This window comes from Notechis scutatus, chromosome 2 (genome assembly GCF_049901735.1).
Source record: "Notechis scutatus isolate UNSWTSFEM ecotype Mainland chromosome 2, rNotScu1.2, whole genome shotgun sequence".
NCBI lineage: Eukaryota > Metazoa > Chordata > Lepidosauria > Squamata > Elapidae > Notechis > Notechis scutatus.
Window position 1 is genome coordinate 211470157 of NC_142010.1, and position 23869 is coordinate 211494025.

Below are 23869 nucleotides of genomic sequence, written 5' to 3' on the forward strand. Positions count from 1 at the left end.
GGATCTATGTCCTTCCTGATTAGTTCAGACTTACTTGGAGATGAAGTTGGGGCAGGACATGGTGAATTCATCCTTGACAGACAAGGTAGTTCTAAGGTTGGAGATAGTGGTTTACCTTCTCATCAAAAAGTCATCACTGTCCCTCATCATCTTTCTCTTTCTAGAGAAGGCTGTTGAGAAAATAATGATGCTACACCTTCAGAGAATTCTGGAGGTTGATTATCTGGCCCCTTAAATTTGCATCTGGGACCTGGGTATGAGATGGGAATGGCACTGATTGGATTTGAGGATGAGCCCTGGCAACAGAAAAAAAAAGGATGGTTGATCTCTTAGCATTTTTAATGACATCCTTATAGATCAGCTTGAAGGTAGGGAAAGTTCCTCTGGAACCAGTTATAGTATTAAGGGGGAAGATATCTACATTTGCAAGATAGCTCAGGATTAGGGGTGGGATACAGCTGGTTCAGGCCAGCTTGGGCGAACTGGATGTTAAATTTACATCTGATTTGCTGAACTGGTAGTAGAACCGACTGGGTGGTCCCACCCACCCTGCCCCTCCCCTCCCAGGAGTCTCCACACAGCCCGTTTTGGATGCAGGTAAAGGCAGGGCCCACGCCGAGGCTCTGGGAGGGTGAAAAACGGGCCTCCTGGAAGTCCAGAAATGAACCTATTTCTGGCTTCTGATGGACCTCCAGAGCCCGGGGGAGGATGTTTTCGCCCTCCCAGAGGCCCGAGGGAAGCCTCCGGACTCTGGGGAAGATGAAAACGGCTCTCCCTGAAGTTCCGGTAGGCTATACCCACTATGGCCATGCCCACCCAGCAACAGGGCAGAGAACCAGTTGCTGGAATTTTTGAATCCCACCCCTGCTAAGGACTCAACACTAGTTCTCACAATAACTTATCTTGTGTCATCCAATGGTACAAGATGAGGCATTAGTGTGATAATTGTATCCATGTTTATATTTACACCCCTGGCCAACCAGGTGATACTGTGGAAATTGTTTTTGGCATCAGTAGATTGTGGCAGTCTGACCGAAGAACAGCTTCCCTAGCTAAACAGAGGGGTTTGAGGTTTAAGGCCCCTCTAGATCCAAGGATTTTCCTTCTTATTTTAGATAGGGTTGCACCATCCCATACTTAAAACACTGTTCAATTTGGGTGTCATCCTGGAATTGCAGTGGTAGCCATGACCAGAAAGGTTTTTGTCCAACTTCGTGCACTTTTTCCTAGACTGGAACCTCTGCTCAAGCTGACTCATGATTTGGTCACCTCCTGAGTGGGTTACTGCAATGCACATTTAGCTGCCTTGAGGAGCTTCTGGAAGGTGAGCTGAAGGCCAGCTTTGGAAGGTCTTGCTTTTAAATAGGCCAGATGCAGGTTGGCTCAGTTATGCGTGTTTACATGTCTTTGTTTCTTGAGGAAAGTGCTTCTGTCTGATTTTCTGAAACTCCCAATGTATCCTAAAACAGAATAATCTGCTAGGATTGGATTCCTAATAATCTAACTGAGGGGTGTCAAACTCACGTTGTCACGGCATGATCACATGACATATTGTGACTATTCCACCTTTGCTAAACCAGGCATGGACATGGCCAGTGCGTAAGGCTTCTTAAATAAATCTCAGATAGCTGATTGCTGAGGCTCACCACACTGCACCAGTCCCACTCTTTAATTCTAACAAATTAGAAGTTATAATATGAGGCCAGTCCCATCCTAATGAATTTAATCATCTGAATGAGAAAAGTTAAGCAAGCAGATGTCGCTCCTCTCCACATGCTTTGTCCACCTTCTCAAGAAAACAAGATGAAAATAGCCTGCATTTATTTATTTCTCCTTTCAGAAAAAACAAAAGCTTGGTTTTTTTCCCCAGAAGGCTATAAAGACCTTTGTATTTGTATTATTTTATCACTTTATTACTAGATTTTTAAAATATTCTATTGTTATCAGTTTTAATATTTCTAAATTATCTAGAATTCAAGAGGATGGAAGCACCAAATTGTATATGACACGAGAAATAAATTCTATTCAGAGTGGAAAAATGTTGCTGGCAATGGTGCAAAGAGAGAAATCATTGTCTCGTCATTGCATCCATTGGCACGAGACTTCAGAGAAGTCTTACCAAAGATCTCATTCTGATTTGACCCATCCTGAAAGTTCCTAATTTTTGTTCAGCCCTTTATTTTCTGCTTCATTGTTCTCTGCTTCCCATTAAAACAATTTTGTTCTGCTAAAAAGAAGGGGATGCTTAGGAGTAATAGCTTAAACTGACCCAGATATCTCATATTCCAGAGATTGGCCAGGGCTTGAGCAGGACTGCTAAGAAAAGATTCCTCAAAAGCATTCTGGAAACTATCTCTGAGCAAAACATCCATTTTTGGGGGAATAATACTGTCCTCCTATAATGCTTTCTTGAAGTTGGACTAAAGGCAGTGGCCAAATATTTTCATATCCTTCTTTTTCAAGGAATTATTCTGTTTCCAAGATCATTTTGCCAACAACAGAGTTCTGGACATGGATATTTCTGAAACATTGCAACAACAACAAAAAATCCTCCCTTGTTTCTGTGTCTGCAGCTGCCAGCTTCACTAATCAAAGCTGACCCAATGCTCTCATTGACATCAGTGGCAAGGGACCATATCTTGAACCTGTCAGGTTACTGAAGAATTGTTACGAAAATCCCCCTTGTGCGTGTCAGAGAGAGACACACAGATGCTGACAAACTACCACACGCCAATTGTGTAGCCTAAACATATTTCTTTCGAACTCAGGAAGTGAAGGGCAACACAAAAGTTTTACTGGCAATCAATCCGATCCATCTTTTTTGTTTTTATGGCAGTTGCTCTCTAAAAGAATTGAGAGAGGAAGCGGTGGCAGCGGGAGAAAGACTCCTTTTAACTCCTTTTTGTTGGGTACAAAAAGAGGATGCCAAGGTACCACGGCGCGGTACTGCTGTGACGGAGGAACTGACTGATTGGCGCCCACCTCCTTTTCCTCCATCAGTCTTCTCCAGCGCCCCCTTCCAATTTCCCGGCCTCAGCTCCTTCTCTCGCATCCCGGTTTCCAAAACTTTCCCCCCACTCCTTCAGCCGATTACCAGCGCCGCGCGGGCTTTCCTTTTCCATCCTCCGCCCCCACTCGACTCTCGGCGCCCCCTTGGCGCAGCCTTCTTCCCGCCTCCAGTGGGCTCCTTTCCCACGTGTTTGGCGCGCCGCCGCTGCTCCCCACTGACAGGCAGGCAATCGCCTCCCCCTTGCCCTTTCTTTCCTCCCTCGCCGAGCCGCGCTTTCCTCCTCCCCTCATTCTTCTTTCCGTACACCGGATCGCCGCCTTTCCTCGCTCCTCGGGCGGCAGCGGCGTAGCAAGAAGTTCCTGCTTTTTTTTGTTTGTTTGTTTTTTTGTCCCTGGGTTCGTCCGGGTGAAATTGGCTCGTGTCCGCTGTGGTTATTAGTAACTTTAATGTTTTATTTTTGAAGTGGACAATTCTCTTTAATTTTTTTCTTTGCAAAGAGTAGTTTTGCTCACTGAGGATTCTTTTCAGTTAAAAAGACTGGTTCAGAAAACGTTTCCCGCCCTCCTCCCTTTTCCTCCCCCCCCCCGTCCCCTCGAAAGAAACTGGAAGCCTCACTTGTTGCTCTGACCAACTTTTTTGGGGGGTGGGTGGGTGGTGAAATTTGCGCGCTTTCCAGTGGCTCGGGGGGAAGGGGGTGTGTGAGGAAGATGCATCGTGGAAGGCGAGCAGCAGTCCCCTTGACCGCCGCGACCCGCAAGGCGTCTCGCTGAGGGGGCGGAGGGCCAGCAGCAGGAGCGACGCTCGCCTTGCCGAGAGGAGGGCAGCGGGCGAGCGAGGAGCAGCAGCGGGCGCTCCCCTAGGAACAAGTCGGACTCGGTGCCGACACCTCAGGAATTCCTGCCGTCCGCGATGGGGAGACGGCGGGCGCTTTGCCTGCAGCCGTATTTCCTTTGGCTGGGGTGTGTGGCGCTCTGGGCGCATGGATCCGCTGGGCAGCAGCGGCAGGGTCGTCCGGCGGAGGGTGCGGATACTAGCCGCTACTCTATCTTGGGGAGTCTGGAAGGAGGCACAGCGCCAGCCGCCGCCAACCGCGTCCGCAGGAGAGGCCAGCAGGACATGCTCAGGGGGTAGGAAAGCAACTTTTGCTCGCACCCACGTCCGCCACAGGTAGGCCTGTTTCCTGCAGACAGCAGTGGAAGGTAGCATAAACCTGCGCTTGGATGGGATCACTACAGACGGCAGGTAGGGGGTGGCATGCTGAAATGTGCCTTCCCAGGGATTAAATCGATTCAATCCCTGATCAAAGAAAAGGAGGGGACTAGGACTGTAGTCTACCTACCCTTCTTGGCTCTGCTGCTATGTGCAGGAATTTCTTGGCTCTGTTCTCCCCCTTCCACTTAATGTGACCCTCCATCTCTGAAAGGGTTGTCTGAAGTGGTACAATTCAGCCACAGGTTTTCTTCCTCAGCTGCTGTTTGGGGAAAAATAGGCCACGTGTATATAATTATACAACAGTAATTATGTAGTTGATCACATCTTTCAAGTTTAGATATGAACTATACAGGCCTTAATATCTGAAGGTAACTCACTGATGAAATGATGTTGTTTTTCTGCTTCTGTAACTAGCCATCTTCCACCTTTAAGCATTATTCCCCAATACCAATAGTACAGGAATTAATTTTGTTCCTCCTTAAACTCATTGTGACATAGGTTGTAATATAGACAGACACTTTGTCCATAATCATTATGGCCTTCATCTATTTCCACTTTTCTAAAACTTTTCTTTAATTTTCCATAGCTTTAGGCAGGTAATTCACCTGCTTGAAATACAATGACCATCTTCATTCTTTAGCCATGTAAGCCTGTTGGCCATTGACCAAGTCTGTGTTTCAGGTATATCCTCATTGGCTAAAATGCCATTTCAAGATTGTAGTCTTTAAAGGCACAGCATACTATTTTATTCTGTGTCCTTAAAGACTAAAGTAGTCTGGAAATCTACTAGTAGTTACAGACTTACAGTCCATAAGCCTGTCTTGATGTCACATTTCTGCCAAATTATGTTTTTACTTATAAACCCATTGTCTTTCTTTGATTTCATTATTAACCTTCTCAAGATCATGGCTAGGCCTACATGATACAGGAATGTCTATGTACCTAAACTACCTCAGCAACCTGTGTCCAAGCAATTCCGTAGGTGGCATCAATTCTAGGGCAAAACCACATTGTTTAAAACACACTTCCACCTTGCTTCTCTAACAAATCTGTATGTCCAAAATTGGATTGTACTTTGATTTTAAATAGTTAATGGTTTGAAGTATTACCATAACATTGGCAATACTTCACTCAGTATTTGTGTGATTTCATGACAGAATCTTACAGTATTAAAAATATTTTTCTCTTTCTTATTTCACTGTTCCATAGAATTGCATACGATAAGCACAATTCCTTATTTTAAAAGTACTTAAGTAGAAAGCTTGCTCACAAGTTTAAATTGGAAGTTCCACATATAATTTCCTTTGTTTGTGTTCATTTTAATTGTGTTACAACAACCACTTCTTTAACTTGTTTTCTCAGTAAAATGCATCATATCTTAACATGTTCCCGTTAAAACTTTTAGTCTAAATACTTGGAAGGTATCTCAGTTTTCCTTTTGGACACTGCAACATGTCCTTTCCCATATTTATAATTGTTATTCCTTTTTAATTTTAATTTTGGTCCTTCTTGGAAAGTTTTCATGTGTCTTAAGGGTCTAAAACAAAAAACAACTGAGGGATCCTTGATTCTTTCTGAGCTTAGTTGTTTTCTTGCAGATGTTTCATTACCCAAAATAGGTAACATCATCAGTTACTTTTCTAAGAGCCAGTTGGTAATATTATACCAACAAGAGTACCAAATGTAGCAGACATTATCAAGTTTTAAAGGGTTTTGGTATAGTAAAGTTGAAGAATCATTTCAGTTAAAACCTGATAAAGATACATGCTTTTTCAAATTTAAGGAGAGAAACTGAAAAGTGCCAATATGTAAACTATGTGACAAATCCTTTCCATTTAAAGTCTTTGTAATGGCTTACTTGCATACCAGTTTGATAGACACTGTAATTCTTCCTCTTAAGATAGAAATGTTGTGTCAGACGTCTTTGATGTTTCACTCTTAATAAAAATAAAGTAAGCATGAATTTGATCATTGTTCACTATTCACAGAATGGTTTAAAATGGAAAACTTATTGTTCATCTCCCCCTTTTTTGCTAAGAAGCAGGTTATTAATTTTTAAAAGGATTTCTAGGAATCTTTTTTTAGAAATATAAAACCTATCTGAATTTGTCTGTCATTGCTATAGCCAATAATTTTTTTATTCTGTGGAGCAAATATTTGAATGGCTGTTCCAAATGACCTGTGTTTTTGTGTATGTATTTGTTTGCATGCAACAGACCAAATGTGTGTGGCTCCAGATTCCATTCCTACTGTTGCCCTGGATGGAAAACACTCCCTGGGGGGAATCAGTGTATTGTTCGTAAGTCTTCTGGAATATTCATTTTTAGTAGATACTTACATTTAAACAAAAATATGAATTTACACTACAGTAGATGAATTGCTAAATTTAGGCTTCAACTTTGAATTTAAGAAATAGCAATTGCTTGACCATTTTTAAAACAAAAGAACTGACAATATATACTAAAGTTCAAAAATAATTTGATAAAAATTCATTTTTTAAATTCATAAATAATATAGTACATAAATGATATGAATTGTTTAGGATATTTATATTTTTGTTGTACTTAAGTTATAATAGATTTAGATTAGATGTGATAAGTGTATTTTAATAGATTAACAGTCTTGTTTGGCCAATGTTATTTTTGTCCTGCGAAATGTGACTTTTGTCTTGGCAAAATGGAATTTAGTTGTACTATGCCTGGGATTCACCAAGCTAGACCTCTATAATCTGTGGCTGAGATCAGCTTTCAGTTCTAGAACATTTGAAAAATGGTAAGTATTAGACAAAAACTGGACAGAATATTTTTGATCTCTTCTGTTTTTTCTATTTATCTACTATCTATAGATGATATATAAATTATATCTATTTTGTGGTAAATTGAATATTAACAGCAGTTAAATCCTATGTATGTTTATTTATAGTAATTCTTATTAAATACAATAGAACTTATGCCTGAGGGGTAAACAATGGAGTATATTAAATTATGAGAATATTGTTGCTCTCCTTTTAAAAAAAAATTAAACACAATGGATTGACTTAGATCAAGGCCACTGCATGGGTGGGGAAAGTTTTTCCCACAGACTTGACCTTTACTCTTCTCAATTATATGATGATTAAAATCAAAGATTCCCTTGGTTCCAGTAAAACTTTTCACCTCCATGTGTAGATAGGTACACAAAGGTGAATTTTCAGAAATGTAGAATTTGAGGGGATTAGTCTTCTTTATATGGTGCTAGTTTCTGATTGAGAAATAAAAATCCCAAAGGCTATTGGTGTGCTACCCAATTAACATATTATATAATTAACCTGCTTTTATGGTTCATTGTTGTTGTGGTTATCAGAGAGGCCTACCAGTTATTTCTCACAATATAATAACAATTCATGAAGCAAATACTAAGCTCATATACTAGCACAATCCTAATATTACCCTAAATCAAATAGCTGACAATCACACATGATGCATAAGTCTCAAAGAATCTTACAATGTCAATCAATAAAAGAGATCCATCACCACGAAAGAAAAAACATACAGTCCAGTGCAATGCCACATAACAGCCTCTAATCTACTAAAAGTACTCTCCATCTTAAGTTATGTTCATCAGTTTGCATCCTACCAACCCATTTTAGCTTCTCTCTCCCCTTCAGGGTATGCTTTAAAGAAAATGTTCCAAAGGAGCTTCTCCAAGAGGCAACTGGACTTCCTTTGTTTTTTCCTTGAAGACATTTCAATTCTCATCCAAGAACCTCCTTAGATGATAATTGAAACGTCTTCAAGGAAAAAACAAAGAAAGTCCAGTTGCCTCTTTAAAAAGCACCTTTGGGACAACCATGACCTGGATGACTGAGAACGTCCATAGATGTTCAGAAGTGTTGAACACCAATTATCCAGAGCTGTTTTCTAACAATACTTATGTTACCCAGAGTTGAGATAAAGGATGCATTGGAGCCCCCTGGTTAAAAATAGAAAAATAGAAAAATGAGGGAGATTGAACCTGATGGTTATCCTGTGAACATTATATTCCAGGTACAGAAACAGATTCAAATCATTCATTCATTTTTGCTCAGAATCCCTCTGACACTGCCCAGAGTCCCTCTGTGAGGGAGATGGGCACTTTTAATGTGATAGATAAATAAATACAATATATAGAGTTCACCTTTTTTTCCAGAAGCTCATTGCATTTAGTCCTCTATTTTTATCTTTGAAAGATCAATCTTGTGAGATTAGTTGGACAGAGGGATAAAACATGGCCTCAAATAAATCAAGGAGGGTGGATTATAACTTTGATCTTCCCAGCCAGTCATTTCTTTCACCAAGATGCAATAATGATTCTCAGTGTATATATTTCCAACAACTCTTGAGAAACTCTGGGATTATACCTTTTGTAGGCATAATCATGCTAATTTATTATATCTCACATTTTGATATTCCATGCAGTTAGGCAACTATTACAGAAAGAAATTGATATCATTCTGGCCTACCTCTTATGTTTCACTGTTTTTGTTTAACATAGTACTCTTCTGATCTTAATATTAAATATGAATCAGTTTTTTAAGATTATAGGTTACGCTTACAGAAGATTGTTCATTTAACAAAGGTTCAAAGATGGACTAGAAAAATGACTTTTAAAAAAGTTTTCTGTTGTATCTCTCTTGCAATTACGTTATCACGATTAGAGCACTTGGCAGCCAACTCACATTTATGACTGTTGCAGCATCTTGTGGTAATGTGTTCTCGATTTGTGACTTTCTCTGTCAGCTTATGACAATCAAAGTCAATTGGCGAAGCCAGACCATATGAATCACTTCACAAGTATGTTATTCATTTAGCAACTGTGGTAAAAGTAGTCATAAAGTTGAGCCTGATCACATGATACTTGTTTAATGACTACACCATTTAGTGACTAAAATTTTGGTTCTAATTGTGCTCATAAATAAATACTTGTAATGATATTAAATAATATTCCAAATATTAGAGATGATAAATTGAGATTTATCTCAAGATTTCAAAGCAGTTATATAACCGCACATATCAAAATACCATTTGATAACAGTTTGCAAACAACAAGGAAGCACAGCATATTTTGTGATCCATGATGAACAATTCATCTATAGATAATGGAATATAGATAAAATAGTGTTTATAAAGGTCATCAGTTAATTATATACATATTGGATATGTTTACACAATATATTTCTTGTTATGTTTTCCTTATGTTTTTAATATTAAATTATAATTTCTCAATTGAAGCTAATGTATTTTTTTACACAAGGGATTGCAATATGTATTCTAAATTTTTTTTCTTTTTGGAAGCTCTGCCTCATCAGAAATTGGGTGTATGTTTTTTAGCATAGAACCATCACAACAACAAAAGTTAATTTTATGATTTTTTTTCCTATGTGCATTCAAATCAGTAGTTTGGCAACTATCTGGATTAAACTTTTTTTAAATGTGGTTTGCCATTGCCTTCTTCCTAAGGCTGAGAGAGAGTGACTGGCCTAAGGTCACCCAACTGACTTTGCCTATAAGCAGGAACTAGAACTCATGGTCTGCTGGTTTCTAACCTGGCATTTTAACTACTACATCAGCCTGGCTCTCAAGATAGATTTGAAGCACAGCCTTTCCACAAATGTCCATAATTTCTTTCCACCAAAATACCAGGCTTGTCAACTTGTTTGATGTCATTACTCTGCTTAATGTGACTCTCATTGTCTAGCATTTAATTAAAATATTTCTGGCATGGGGTATCTTGAAATAAACCTCTTTGAACTAATAAACTTCTTTTGAAAAAGTAAAGAAATCAACTGTGAAAGAAAGGATGTATCTATAGTATTCACTGATGTATCACCTTAGCTCTGGTAATTCATAGTTTGCAAAGGTACAGTTAAAGCAGAATTAAAATCTCATTTTAGTATTTTTGTAACTGTAACCTGTTAACCAAGAAAAAGATATTGTTCTCTGAAATGAAACTAGAAATGCATTTGCAATTAGTGCATTGAAACAATGTCTAAACCTAGCATATCTCCAAAATACATGCTTTGGTTAGGAAAATAACATTACTGAAGATTGTTTTTTTTTAAGGATATCATCAGCTGGAAAGCAGTAGTTTAGTCCTGCAAGGCTAATACAGATGTGATGCTAAACTATCTATCAATAAATCTGCAAGAATCTATCAATAAATCTATCCAATTAGCAATCATGAGCTTGTGTGGAGAAATAGAATTAGAATTCAGATAAATGGGAACTAATTGCAGTTGACTTCCCCTTTCATATCCCACTTCTGATAGAAATCTTTTTATCCTGAAGGTGGAAAACTTCCATTGCCTAGCATTGATTACAGTAGCAGCTTAGGGTAGGCTTATTTGTAGACATTCTTGTCCTACTGATCCCCATATTTCTCACTCCCAAATTACTTTGACAGTAAAAACTTGATACCTATTTTTATCTATATAGATGATCTGGATGATTTTGATTTCTATAGTGACTTTGTATTAGCCATATATAATTTGCATGGAGTAGAATTTTGTGTGCTTTGTCCCACATTGAACATTGTAAAGATATTGAATGAAGATTATTGTTTTCATTCTGTTTGTTGGAGCAATAAAAATAATAAAAATTCCTAATATAAATATATAGGAAAATGCCTATATTCTATAGTTTTGAAACTTTTAAACATATGTTTTACTATTTGTTTAATAATGTATGATTGCAAGTCTTGTAATATATTACTTTTTCCACAGCAATTTGTAGAAATAGTTGTGGTGATGGATTTTGTTCTCGTCCTAATATGTGTACTTGCTCCAATGGACAAATATTGCCAAGCTGTGGACCAAAATCTAGTAAGGCTTAAATAGCATCCTTTTCATTTTATTATACGTAATAAAGGTATTTGCTGTTTAAGGTTAGAAGGATTTCATCTGTTCTCTTTAAAAATAGATAGTCAATCCAGTTACCGTCTTTTGAAACTTCTGGTATGTGTCCACAGTTTTCCTACCCTTCAGTTGTATCTCTTCTGTTGGCAACCCTATTGGAAGAAGGGCTAAACTTGCACATTGGTTACCCATACCTAAAAGCACAAAAAGCGTAACACATTATTTGGATTTGTTCACAGATCATGCTGAGTCAGGATACACTGTTAATTTATTGAACATTTTAAATAGCTATGTTTGTGCTACACAGTAATCACTAAACCATGATTGAGAAACAACTGTGGATTCACTAAGTCAGAAGTGAACAGTCTGTTTTACAGTATGTAAATATGGATGAACATGGTCTGATTCTAATTCTAATTTCACTGATTACCTAGTTTCTTCCTAAGAACCATGGCAAGCAAGATGTTGACTTTTTCCTATGTTTAACTATCTAAATAGTAGGGCTGTGCAAAGTTTCAAACACATATTTTGTTTTGATAGCTTGTATGAAGCACCCCTTTGAAGTTATCTCATGGACTATATCCCCTTCTCCCTTCTTAAAGCAAAGTGAAGTAAAGCATCCACATAGTTTTCCTTCCTGTTGTTTTGACCCCATTCATTTTTGCTTGTGATCATTTAAAATATCCCATTGTTTTACTGCATTTTTATAGTGGTTTATAATTTTTATGAGCCACATTGTTTTTTTGATTGAAAAAGAAGATATCAACTGTGTTATGTGGTAAACAACTAAAATACGTAACTTGCATGCTTAAAATAGCAATAATATGTTGGGTGTATGTTGGAGTGAAGTTAATAAAACAAAGTGGAAATTAATTGAAATCAGAATGATAAGTTTTAAAATAAAATGAATGTAATAAAATAAAAAAGCTTCAAAGCATTAATACCAATTAGAGATGATTATAGATCAAGATAAAGTAGTAAAAGGAATTCGTGGAGGAAACCACATTCTAAATACAGAAGAAAGATTATAGTTAGATTAAGTTTATTAATGCAGAATTCAGATACTCTAGTATTATTTTGGCAAAGAAATGAAATATTAAAATGGCATTTGAGAAGCAAAGAAATAGATGAAGCATGTGTTAAGGACAAATGTATGTGTACCAAGGAAGAGACATTAATGGAAAACTGCACAAAAAATCTGAATAAATAGTCCTCAAAATTATATGTATAGTAGCATTTTATAAAGAAGCATTTATTTATTTACATCCTGCCTCTATTGTTTTTATAAATAACTCAAGGCAGAGAACATAGATAATACTCCTTCTTCCTCCTATTTCTCCCACAACATCAACCCTATGAGGTGACTGGCCCAAAGTCAGTAGGTTTTCATGGCTAAAACAAGACTGAAACTGTGTCCTGATTTCTAGCCTGGTGCTTTAATGACAATGAGCCACTTATACTAGAACCTTAAATCAGTTTAAATTGAAATATTAGGTCACAAAATGCTAACATATGTTATATATTTTACATTATGTATTTTAATGATTTATTATGTCTACATTTTTGCATTATTTCTCAATATTTGTGTCTTTTTTTGCTACCTAATATAAAATGACAATTTAATGCATAACTAATTGTCTGCATTTTTCTGTAGTACAACAGTGTAACATCAGATGTCTGAATGGTGGTACCTGTCTAGATGACCAATGCCAGTGTCAAAAAGGATATATTGGCAGTTACTGTGGGCAACGTAAGTAGACATTTGGCAGTTGTGATTTATTTGAACGATTCCTGTCATGAATGTAGCATAAAGTATAGGTGTTACATAGTCTTCTGATATTTTTGAATGGTTGCTATTGCATCTGGATATGGGAATTGTGAATTCAGTGCATTTTTCACCTATTAGGTTCAATGGATAGTCATGAACAAAACATATATTATGTAGATAGGGTAGTTACAGGGAAGACATATTTCTCACAGAGAGATGTAATTATTATAAAAATACAGAGATGTTTTTATAAGAAGCAGTAATAGTATTAGTTTGTTTAAGCACCATTAGAATTGTGAAGTAAAGTACTGACAGTAAGCAGGAACATTTTGAATGAAGTTTTACATTTCAAGGAGTCCTTAATTAAGCAAACTTTTTAGTTTATATGGAAAAACAATGACATTGTTAAATATTTTGTGTTTTATGTATATATTTCATCTGAATTTCTGCTATTCATTTCAAATACTACAGCCATACTTATAGTCAAGTTCATATTCTGGTATTTTTCAGAAAAGTGATTTAAGAAATAAGCCCTGATGGTTTTGTTTTGTTAGTATGGCACTGTAAAGTCTACATAACAGGCTTTTCCTTTGGGGAAAATTTGGCATGTGACTTGCATTAAAATGCCCCAAATGTTAAACTTATGGCACTTGTAGTGTACATGTAATCTTCATTTAATGTCTACCTACCTGTATAGTGAAATGGGAATGACTACAATATCTACATGCACTGCTGATGAGTCTAATGCTTGAAGAATGGAAGTCTGAAAACTTTACATTTCATAAATTACAGCCTGCTGCAAATGAGAAACTGACTTAAGGAAGCACAAGGAAATTGGAGTGTTTCTTCATTTACTGAATTTATAGCTCAGTCTCTGAAACAGCTAGTAATTGATAACTAATGAAATAACAAAAGGCATTTTTTTCTCAGAAAGGATATAAAATTTAAAAGTTTCCAAAAACTTGTATAGGAGCTGTTAGCAATTAATCTGTTAGCAATTAATTTCGTAGAATGTACAATATTTTTTAAAGTATTTGCTTAGTTGATTGTGTAGAGCAAAGCAACTTAAGGTATCTATTCTAGAACATTTAGAATCTTCTTTCCCATAACATTGTTGGTAAGCAGGACCTATAAGATATATTCTAAGATAATGCCAAGCCATGGTTGGATATTACTTCAATAAATAGAACATGACTTCAAAGTCCTATACTCCCTCTTTATATTATAAATTCAATGTTTACTTTTAGGTTCTTGATCAGTCATTAAATGCCCTTAGACCAGATTCCCAACCCACATTTTAAGAGCAAGTTAAAGTTATGAAGCAATAATTTGCAGGTTCTGATAATAGTGGCAAATAATCTCTGTACAAACATTGAAAAGCATTGTAGAAATGATGGAGCATAAGAGGAAGACTAGGGGATGGAGCTGGGTTTTTTTTAAAATCAAAGGGTTGATTTTGTTTCTGAAAAAAATACCAATTAATGGCTCATTGTTATTTATTCCTTATTTATAAGAGTAGAAATATAAGATGTAAGCAAAATACAATTATCTATTGCTTGTCTCAGAAGATCCTGTATCATGTATTTATATCTGTTCTTTTTTCAGACTTCTTTCTTTTCCTAGGCATAATATTTGTATTCCCACTTCTTTTATTTTAGCTGTTTCATGCTTTGTTTCTCGGTTCCTTGGTTCTGATTAAACCGTGCATCATTTCATTACATTCAGTTTCCTACTATTATATCTATTTTTGATCTTTTGAGTTGGAGCACCATTTTTTAAATGAAAAATGTACCAAAATTGCACAAATATGGTCTTAACAAGTTTGTGAATTATCATTAATTTAATTTACCAAATTGATTGTGACCTTCTACACCATTAGGCATGACAGTTTACAGAATTCTAAAAAACACAATATTAAAAACATGCATAAAAACACAGCCTAAATCAACCAGAATAATAAACCATACAATGCAACAAAGGCCTCATATATGCATTAAGGAACACATTAACCTAGGCCTGGGAGCAGAGCCAGCTCTTAGGGGCTTTGTGGAATCCAAGGAGATTGTTTAAGGGAAGAGAATTCAGTGAAGAATCAACATTGTTTATCTGTAAAATTTTCCCGGAGAAGGGCATGGGTGATTAAAATGAGATCAGGATAAAATTACACTAACTTTTTGTGGCAAGTCCCATTTGGAGTCATCAAATTTTAGTTCACAAGTATTTGGAGAGATAATCTTTAGATTATGTCAATATATTCATTTGTTACATAAATTGTGCTGTAATAGTTCACTGTTCTACTACATATAAAATTAATTGTATAGTAATTAGTAATTGCTGAAGAGCAATAATTCATTTAATGAAATCTAATAAAGTAAGGAAAATTTTGGGTACATTTGTGTTTTTACTTGAAATATAATAGTTCTGCTACATTGTTTCTGGACTCTTTTTTCCATGCTTAAATGTTTTTTTTTTCTTCTCTTTCTCCTCATCTGTTTTTTGGGAACAAGAGAATGAATGCTTTCAGTAGCTGATCATATGCTGTTTGAGACTTTATTTGGGAAAATTGCCTAAAATACTCAAATAACCTTTAGCTTTTTCTTAAGGAAATTATAAACTTGTTCTAAATGTATCTGTTTTGTAACAGTGAAATACAACTATTATGTATGCATCATTTTTTCATACTTTGTAGACTTTGTAGACTTGTAGAGCAATTGTGCATACTGCAATGAAGGATTAATTTTGAATTTAGAGGCAAGTATTGCCTTTTTTCAAAATCTCTTAGAATGCAACATATGTCTACTATAGAAGTAATACAAATTTGTCAAGTTCTGTTATTCAAGTTTAAATGAGCTAACATATACACACTTGGAAAAAAAGCTGATGCCTGTTCAATTCACACAATTACCCAGACCACAGTATGTCTGTGAACGAAAATGTGTTGACCATTTTAACACTGGTTTCTGCATATACTTAGAACTGTTTATAAGTCTATGTTTTTAGACTTCTGTATATTCATTAGTTTTACTCACCCCCGCTTTGGAAGATTTTATTACTAATGACTTACATTATGCCAGTAAGAGAAGAAATGTATTTATTATATTTTTATCCATTCATGACAAGAGTTTTTCAGGCTGATTAGTGTGTTATAGAAGAGTAAATATAAAAATACTAACACAATAATAATACAGTAAGCAATAAAATATATTTTATTAGTAGATAACCAGTTAAACAAAAGAAGCATTATAATAATGCAATCACCCTGATACAAAAACATACAAAATAAAATATGCCATCCAAGTATAATAGGGACAGTATAATTTTTCATTCTCTTTTTACAAGCACTTTTTTTTATAGATGAGATACATAATCTCAAAGTTTTGTAGTCTCAAAGCATATGATAGAAAAGCCTTTAAGCTATTGCCATTATTTTTTCAACTCTGTAGATGAATTATGTTGCTTTTTTCACATTTTGATCTTTTCAACACAATATTTTCCTTAGTTTCCTCACTTTGAGTATTACTTGTCTCTTCTAACTATCTGGATGTATGCTTTTTTCCCTTCTTTTCCCAGACTCTGTGGCACTGCAAACAAATGTCATGTCCCCTGAGATGTCTAGATCTGCAAGAGAAGGGAATGGGTTCTGCTGAATATAAATGCTTGTTTTCTTAGAGGCCAGGTCAGAAATCTTAGGGAATATAGAAAGCATAACAAATGGTGCTTTAATCGTTGTATGGTAGAAATTCTTACTTCAGACAGATGTTCGAAATCCATTATTACAGAAAATTCTTTCAGATCGTACTTGGCACATGTAATTTCTATATGTTATATTTAAAAAGTGATATATTTGAATATGATTTTCAGTGAAACTGTATTTTGATATTTGTATGACCTTTTTTCTCCGAAAGCTTTAGACACAATTTATATAACTAAACTTGTCAATAAAGCAACTGACTTCCACCCACCCATCCTTCAGGTTCATGAGAGCAGGAAGTTATGCTTAGTATGAGTGAAGAGAAAGCTGGGGCAATCCACCAATTGCTTTTTCTTTAATTTGTCTCTCATTAAAAGTGTAGGGACAACATCTACCAGTCATTTTAACATGATCATGAGGAAGAACCTTAATTTAGGTGTTCCTCCAAAATCCATTTACATTTTCAATTATGTCTTGTCAGCACCTACTGCAAATGACACTTGTTTGAGTTGAGGGCAAGTACCAGGTATCGTAGCATATTTTGGACTCATCAATGAAGCTGTGTCATCTAGTGGGATCCATGAACTATGCCTTTTCTGTTGCAGTACCTTTCCTCTGGAATGACAACAGGGCAGAGACCTAGATGGCTCTCAATCTGATAATGTTCAAGAATTAAAGACTTGTCCCAAGTTAAGCCATGTCCCAGGCTTAAAATTGTAATAATTAATTAATATAGGCACATTTTCCTAATGCATTTTCTTTTAAGGCTTCTCCTTTAGGAACACTGATTATTATGAATATCCAGTTTTTTAATAGTCCTCAAATGACTATTTTCACTTTATTATATACATATAATATTTTTATTCAAAACACAGCTGTCTGTGAACACGGATGCCAGAATGGAGGTCGCTGCATCGGGCCCAATCGTTGTGCATGTGTATATGGATTCACAGGCCCTCAATGTGAAAGAGGTAAGAACTACAAAACAAAATGAAGTGTATCCCAAATCTGAATGTTTTCCATTAAGTGCTGTAGTGCTAAATAAGAAGTATGTGGAATATCACTTCTATTTGCAAGCAGTTAGAATAGCAGTTCATAGTACGATGTTGATATTATTCCAGTTGGGAATTTAAGATTTTTTTTACAAGAACAGGCAGATAGCAGATCCCTGCATTTCTGCATCTCAATATAAAATAGAGAGTTGTACAATAATCTGAGCATTGAGAATGAATCAGTACAGGTAATCTTCGACTTATAATGGTTCATTTAGTGACTGAAGTTAAAATGACACTGAAAAAAGTGAATTATGACCATTTTTCACACTAATGACCATTGCAGGATCCTTGTCATGTGATCAAAATTTGGGCATTTAGTAATGTATTTATGGTATGTATTTATGATGGTTGCAGTGTCCGTCATGTGATCACTTTTTGCAAACTTCTGATAAGCAAAGTCAATAGGGAAGCCAATTCACTTAATAAATGTATTACTGACTTAGCAACTGCAGTGATTCACTTAACAAGTGTAGCAAGAAAGGTTGTTAAATGGAGCAAAATTCACTTAACAAATATTTTGCTTAGCTACAGAAATTGTGGCCTTGAGGACTGCTTATATTAGTAAAGATATAACTGAATTAGAAGTCTTCATGCTTGGTTAGTTTATGGTTCAGTGTATTGTGTCCCCTGCAGCAGTCCAAACTAAAGAATACTTGACTAATGACCACTTATGCTTGAATATATCTTTCGGTGGAGCACAACTCAATTTTTGTATAATTGATTCCAGTGCTGAATTTCTCTTCCTACTAGAAAATCTTTCATCCTGTTCAAATGAAATCTGCTTTTCTAAGTTAAGTCTGTTATTTCACATACTATACTCCAGGATAATAAAGAAGAGGTCTTAACTTTTAGTGACATTCCTTGAATAGTGTATCATGCACCATAAATATTCCTAGTCCATCCTAATAGAATTTAATATTTGGTCTCCTGATGGTTTCTATTCCCATTCTCTGAAATAGTTTGAGTTTGTATGAATCTTCCTTAATAATATGGTGTTCAAACTGATTTTTTAATGTGGAGTATTATCAATGCAGAATAAAGTAGATGCAAAATTAGAATTCTTTGAATATAACAAAAACAGCATTTGTCTTTTTTTGCACTGTTGATTTATACTATTTTATAATTAATTATTGTTCAGAGATCTTTAAAAATTTTGTAAAGCTAACTGTTACCTGTTCTAGACTTATTATTTGATTTCGGTTACTTACATGGATAATTTTGTAGAGTTGGCTGCCAAATCTCGTTGTACTATTTTCAGTCTATGTCTATTCAAAATTTGTTATGAATTCTACTTCTACCATCTTTGTTATCCCACCCAATATTGTGTTGTCTTCAAATTTTGTAACTATTTTTTTCTCATCTAAACATAGGTAGTTCTCAACTTACAACCACAATTGAACCCAAAATTTATGTTGCTAAGTGAGACATTTGTTAAGTGAATTTTGTCTCATTTTACTACTTTCTTGCCATAGATATTAAGTAAATCACTACAACTGTTAAGTTAGTAACATGGTTGATAAGTGAATCTGGCTTCCCCATTGACTTTACTTGTCAGAAGGTCACAAAAGGTGATCACATGAACCTGGGACACTGCAGCCATCATAAATATGAGTCAATTGACAACTGAATTTTTATCACACGACTGTATGGATCCTGCAATTTTTGTAAGGGTGAAAAATTGTAATAAGTCACTTTTTCAGTGCTGTTGTAACTTTGAACAGTCACTAAACAAACTTGTAAGTCTAGGACTACCTGTAATTAATAGAAACCTTGACTGTAAAAGGCCAAACATTAGACCTGGTAGCATCTTTCTTGATTATCTTTCCCCAGTTTATTTACCCGTATATGCATTCCAACAATTCCTTTTGGTTCAGTGTTGTAACAAACAATTATGACATACTTCTGAACATATTTTTGAGAAATTATACAGTCATTAATAAGCTTTTCCTTCCTTTCATTGCCTTGTTCTAGCCTGTCCTGGGGCTGGTTAAGCCAACAGGAGGCTAAATGAAGCTTTATTGTACTCTAAGCAAAGTTATTTGGGGGGGGGGGCATAGTTCAAGTAGAAAAAAAGGAGGCTGCATGGTATTCTAGAAGTTTGAGAGGTTTCTTAAAGTCAGTCATGGCAATGGTTGGTCCTCGTTTCCATATTCAGTGTTAAAAATGCTACACCATGCTAGACCAAACCGAAGAAAACCCCAGCTATATTCGTTCCAATCATGTTACTGTAGAGTCGACAGAAGATTGGGAGGCTCATATTTATGCTAGCAGAATCCTACATTGATATATCTTTGGGGTTAAACAAAGGAAAATTGTTTTACATGATGGCAGAAGAGATTTTTTTTCTTCACTTTAATTCCTTACAACCAGCATACCTTTGATTTAGGCTTACAGGCTTACTAAGTTGCAAAGAAGAATGGTATATCTGGTAATAAACTTCAACAATAATTTGTGCATTTTCCTAAAGAAAGATGTATGTTTTATATCAGGGGTCCCCTACCCTGGGGCCGTGGACGCACCAGTCCACGCTGGCCCAGGAACCAGGCTGCACAAGAGAGTGAAGCCCCCATTCACTCATGGGCAGGATCCAGGCACTTCACAAAACCACACACCTTGGTCTGTGCAAAAACTGCCCTCCATGGAATTGGTCCCTGGTGTCCAAAAGGCTGGAGGCCACTGAGTTAGATTGCATAAAACAGTGAAACTAGGTGCTAAACAGGCAGTAAAACTATGCTGGTAACTTAACTATATTATTATTCAGTAATGTACATTACAATGTGTACAGTATAATTTTGTATATTATACAAGATGCTCTGCTTCTTAATATCTCTATTCAGAATTGTACATTTAAATAATTTATCATAGCAACATTTATATGTTATATTTAAGTATCAAACTTAAGTATTTTATAAGATAATTGGAATGAAATATTTTACTTAATATATAACTGTGATGGTGAACCTATGGCATGTGTGCAACAGGTGGCATGCAGAGCCATTTGTGTGGGCATGCCAGCCTGTTATGGTTTGCTGGCAGCAGGTTGGCTGAGGTCTTGGAGAACGAGGACTCAGATGAGGGGCCTGCGTGTGAGGCAGGGATGGGGCCAAGACCATCAGGGAGTGGAATGCTGCCTTTGGAGATTGTGGAGGCTGGCAGCAGTGATGAAGAGGTCCCCAGGAGACCTGTGCCCAGTAGGCGTGCACGCAGGACTGCTTGAAACTGGAGTTCTTTGCAGGAAGCAAAAAAGATTTTGCACTCAAGCCTTGTGGACATTCGGAATATCTTGGTTGGTGTTTGGAGACTCTTTGTGTTTGAAATATTTCTTAGTTACTTTATCTAGTGTTCTTGGCAGCCTTGCACCACCTTGGCAAGGTTCATTCTTATCAGAGACAATTAGTTTGAAACAGCCTTTTAAATGTGAAGGAACGGAATTTGTAAAGAATCATTAAAAGGTTTTTCTGTTACCTCTGTTTCGTGTTTGTTTCCTTGGAACAAGGTTTCACTCAGAACACAGCCAAACTTACCTGCACTGTGCATGCGCTTGCCTCCCAGATGATTTTCGGATCGTTTGAGGCCATTTTTGGCCTCCCAGAGGCTCGAGGGAAGCCTCTGCACCCTCGGGAGGACAAAAAATGGGCCTTCCGGAAATACCAGTAGTGCCAAAATGGGCCCGTTTTCAGCCTCCTGAGGTACCAGAGACTTCCTTCTGGAGGGCGAAAATGGCCTGTCCCAGGTTCCAGAGGCCCTCCGGAGGCTGAAAACAGGCACTTCCGGTATTTCCAGAAAGCCCGTTTTTCAGCCTCCCGAGGCTGCAGAGGCTTCCCTTGAGCATCTGGGAGGACAAAAACAGCCTGAAACGGCCCAAAAATCAGCTGGGAGGCAAGTGCATGCACAGTGCAGGTAAGGGGGCGGGGTGGGGGTATTGTATGCACATGCACTGGGTGGGGCGCATTGCATTGTGGGTGTTGGCACGCGCTAGTGCGTGCATGCACGCTTTCCGCACACCACAACAAAAAGGCTCGCCATCACTGATATATAATATACCAGTATGTAGTTTTCCTTCATAATAGCGTCTTAGAATAATAATGTTCTGACCCAGGCTTCGTCAAACATAATTAAACACAAACTTGTTTCAAAAGCAAAACCTATTTTATTGCAACACTGGGAATTACTTTCATTCCCAGCCAGAACTTATTTGTAAACTGTTCCCTAAGATAAGCACACACCTTTCAGTGCTGTGGAATCCTGCCAAAAACATAAGTATCCAAATTAATTATAACAGAAACCCATCCGAAGTACCAGAAAAAACCAACCAGAGTACACAGAGGTTCAAGGAAGACTCGGAATCTATCGAACTACTTTACTTCCTGCAAAGCTTTCATCATTGAGGTTTGACTTTTATCCCTTACGGGAGGGGCCATCACCTCCCAGCCTTATTCCCGAGTCACCCTTTCTGTTTCAGCTGCTCGCGCCTTCTAGCAGCTCTGCGCACACGCGCACTGGGAACAGGCTCCCCTGGGTCTTCTGCTTTGATGCTGCCAGACTCTGAAGGCTCCCAGATGCTTCTGGCCCCATCCCTGCATCGGACGCAGGAACCTCGTCCAAGTCCTCTCCAGATTCCCTGACTGTTCCCCTTTCTTCCTCACTGTCTGACTTCGCTGCCGTCTGCACCAGGTGCCGGCGAACCACAACAGATAATGCATGACTGCTTATTCAGCTATCTTGGTTTCCAGATGAAGGCAGAAGGGTGAAAAGTATCTAATCATTGAAATTACAATATATTTAATTGATTTACAAGAAAGTAGTTTTGGGGGACTTTCCTAGGTACATTTTCCTATATAAATATTTATATTCGTTATTGAACTGTTGGCTGTGGTTAGCTCTATTCTTGGTGTAAAAGACATACATTCTGTTTCTTCAGAATAAAACCTAGAACAAAATGGAAACATTCTTTTTAAACAAAAGGTGTCTTATAAATATAAATTTACTGTAAGATATAAATTTCATTTAAATCATGAGAAAATACAAAAGGTAATGGAATTTTTTTCATTTTAATTTGCTTGGGAAAGTGAAGGTTTTAAATGGGTGCCAGAAAGATTGTAATAGAGATGCCAGATACATTTCTTTAGGGAAGACATTCCACAAGTGGGATGTCACCCTCAAAAGCTTTTTCTTTAGTTGTTTCTTGGCTTATTTTCAGTAAGCCTTTTCTTTCATTTACTTATATTGGCTGCTTGTGACTCAATATAATTCAACCCAGTTATGTATCTTACTATAAAGAAGCCACGATAAACACCAATAGCAATCATTAAAGGTTGTGAAATATTTCTTTTAACATTTTGTTTTTCCAATGCTTGAAATCCTAATGAGTGTGAGCATGTATCGACTATATGTGTGTATAATTTTTAAGTAAATAATTGGAATTTCTGAATTTAAAATGGTATAGATATTCAGTACCCTTTATTGACTTTTCTGTTCATAACATATATTTTATCAAAATGAGATATAGTTTAAAAAAATGAAGGAAACTGTATTTCATAATAAATAATTAAGAATTGTATATGAACATGGTTTAATGAGTAAGATAACTAACCTTATATGACAATGATAAAAGTTAGAATTTCTAGAAAGTAATGCTTGCAACTTGAAACAATTTTGTTCCTCAAGTTCTATATCTATATTCAGAATTATTATTTATAATACTACAATCACCCTTATTTACCTTCTGTAAAGACATCCGATGACATCTGACGCGTTATGATAAAACTAAAGACAGTGCTTACTGCACAAGTTGAGTAGAGTGAAATGTCCTTTTATTTTGAAATATACACACAAATGCGCGCACGCGCGCACACACACACACATCTTGCTGATTCATAATATATTTGTAATTTACAGTTCTGAGATCCTTGTCACAAATAGTATTGTAAAGCCTTTTCATGACAGGCCACAACTTTCAAATCCTAGATTTCCATCCCTCCAGGGAAATAGTGTCACATTTGGCCAATGGTGCTTTTATTTAATTTATTTATTTGGCATATATTGACTCTTGGAATTTATCAGTATTGTGAGGAGCCTTTTTTCAGCTCTTCTAGCTTTTTGTCCTTTATAGTTTGTTTATTTTGACAGATGGACACAAACAATTCCAGTCAGAACCCTTCCTTTCCCCTAATCAATTTTACATGATTTAATCAGAAATAATTTCCAAAGGTTCCAAAATCACCAAACAATCCAAACAGACTGTTTCTTTTAAATACCTTCT

At 36.6% G+C, this 23869-nt stretch overlaps 1 protein-coding gene across 1 annotated transcript in view; it reads left to right on the forward strand.

Annotated features, from left to right (window-relative positions):
* The first annotated feature begins 3800 nt into the window (after positions 1-3800).
* Positions 3801-23869, forward strand: part of FBN2 (fibrillin 2) — a 121797-nt gene continuing 101728 nt past the window's right edge. The window contains exons 1-5 of the mRNA XM_087957992.1: positions 3801-4137; positions 6439-6521; positions 10962-11060; positions 12748-12843; positions 17428-17523. Coding sequence (XP_087814118.1) covers positions 3920-4137; positions 6439-6521; positions 10962-11060; positions 12748-12843; positions 17428-17523 — 592 coding nt within the window. The 5' untranslated portion in view covers positions 3801-3919. The remainder of the gene's footprint in view (positions 4138-6438; positions 6522-10961; positions 11061-12747; positions 12844-17427; positions 17524-23869) is intronic.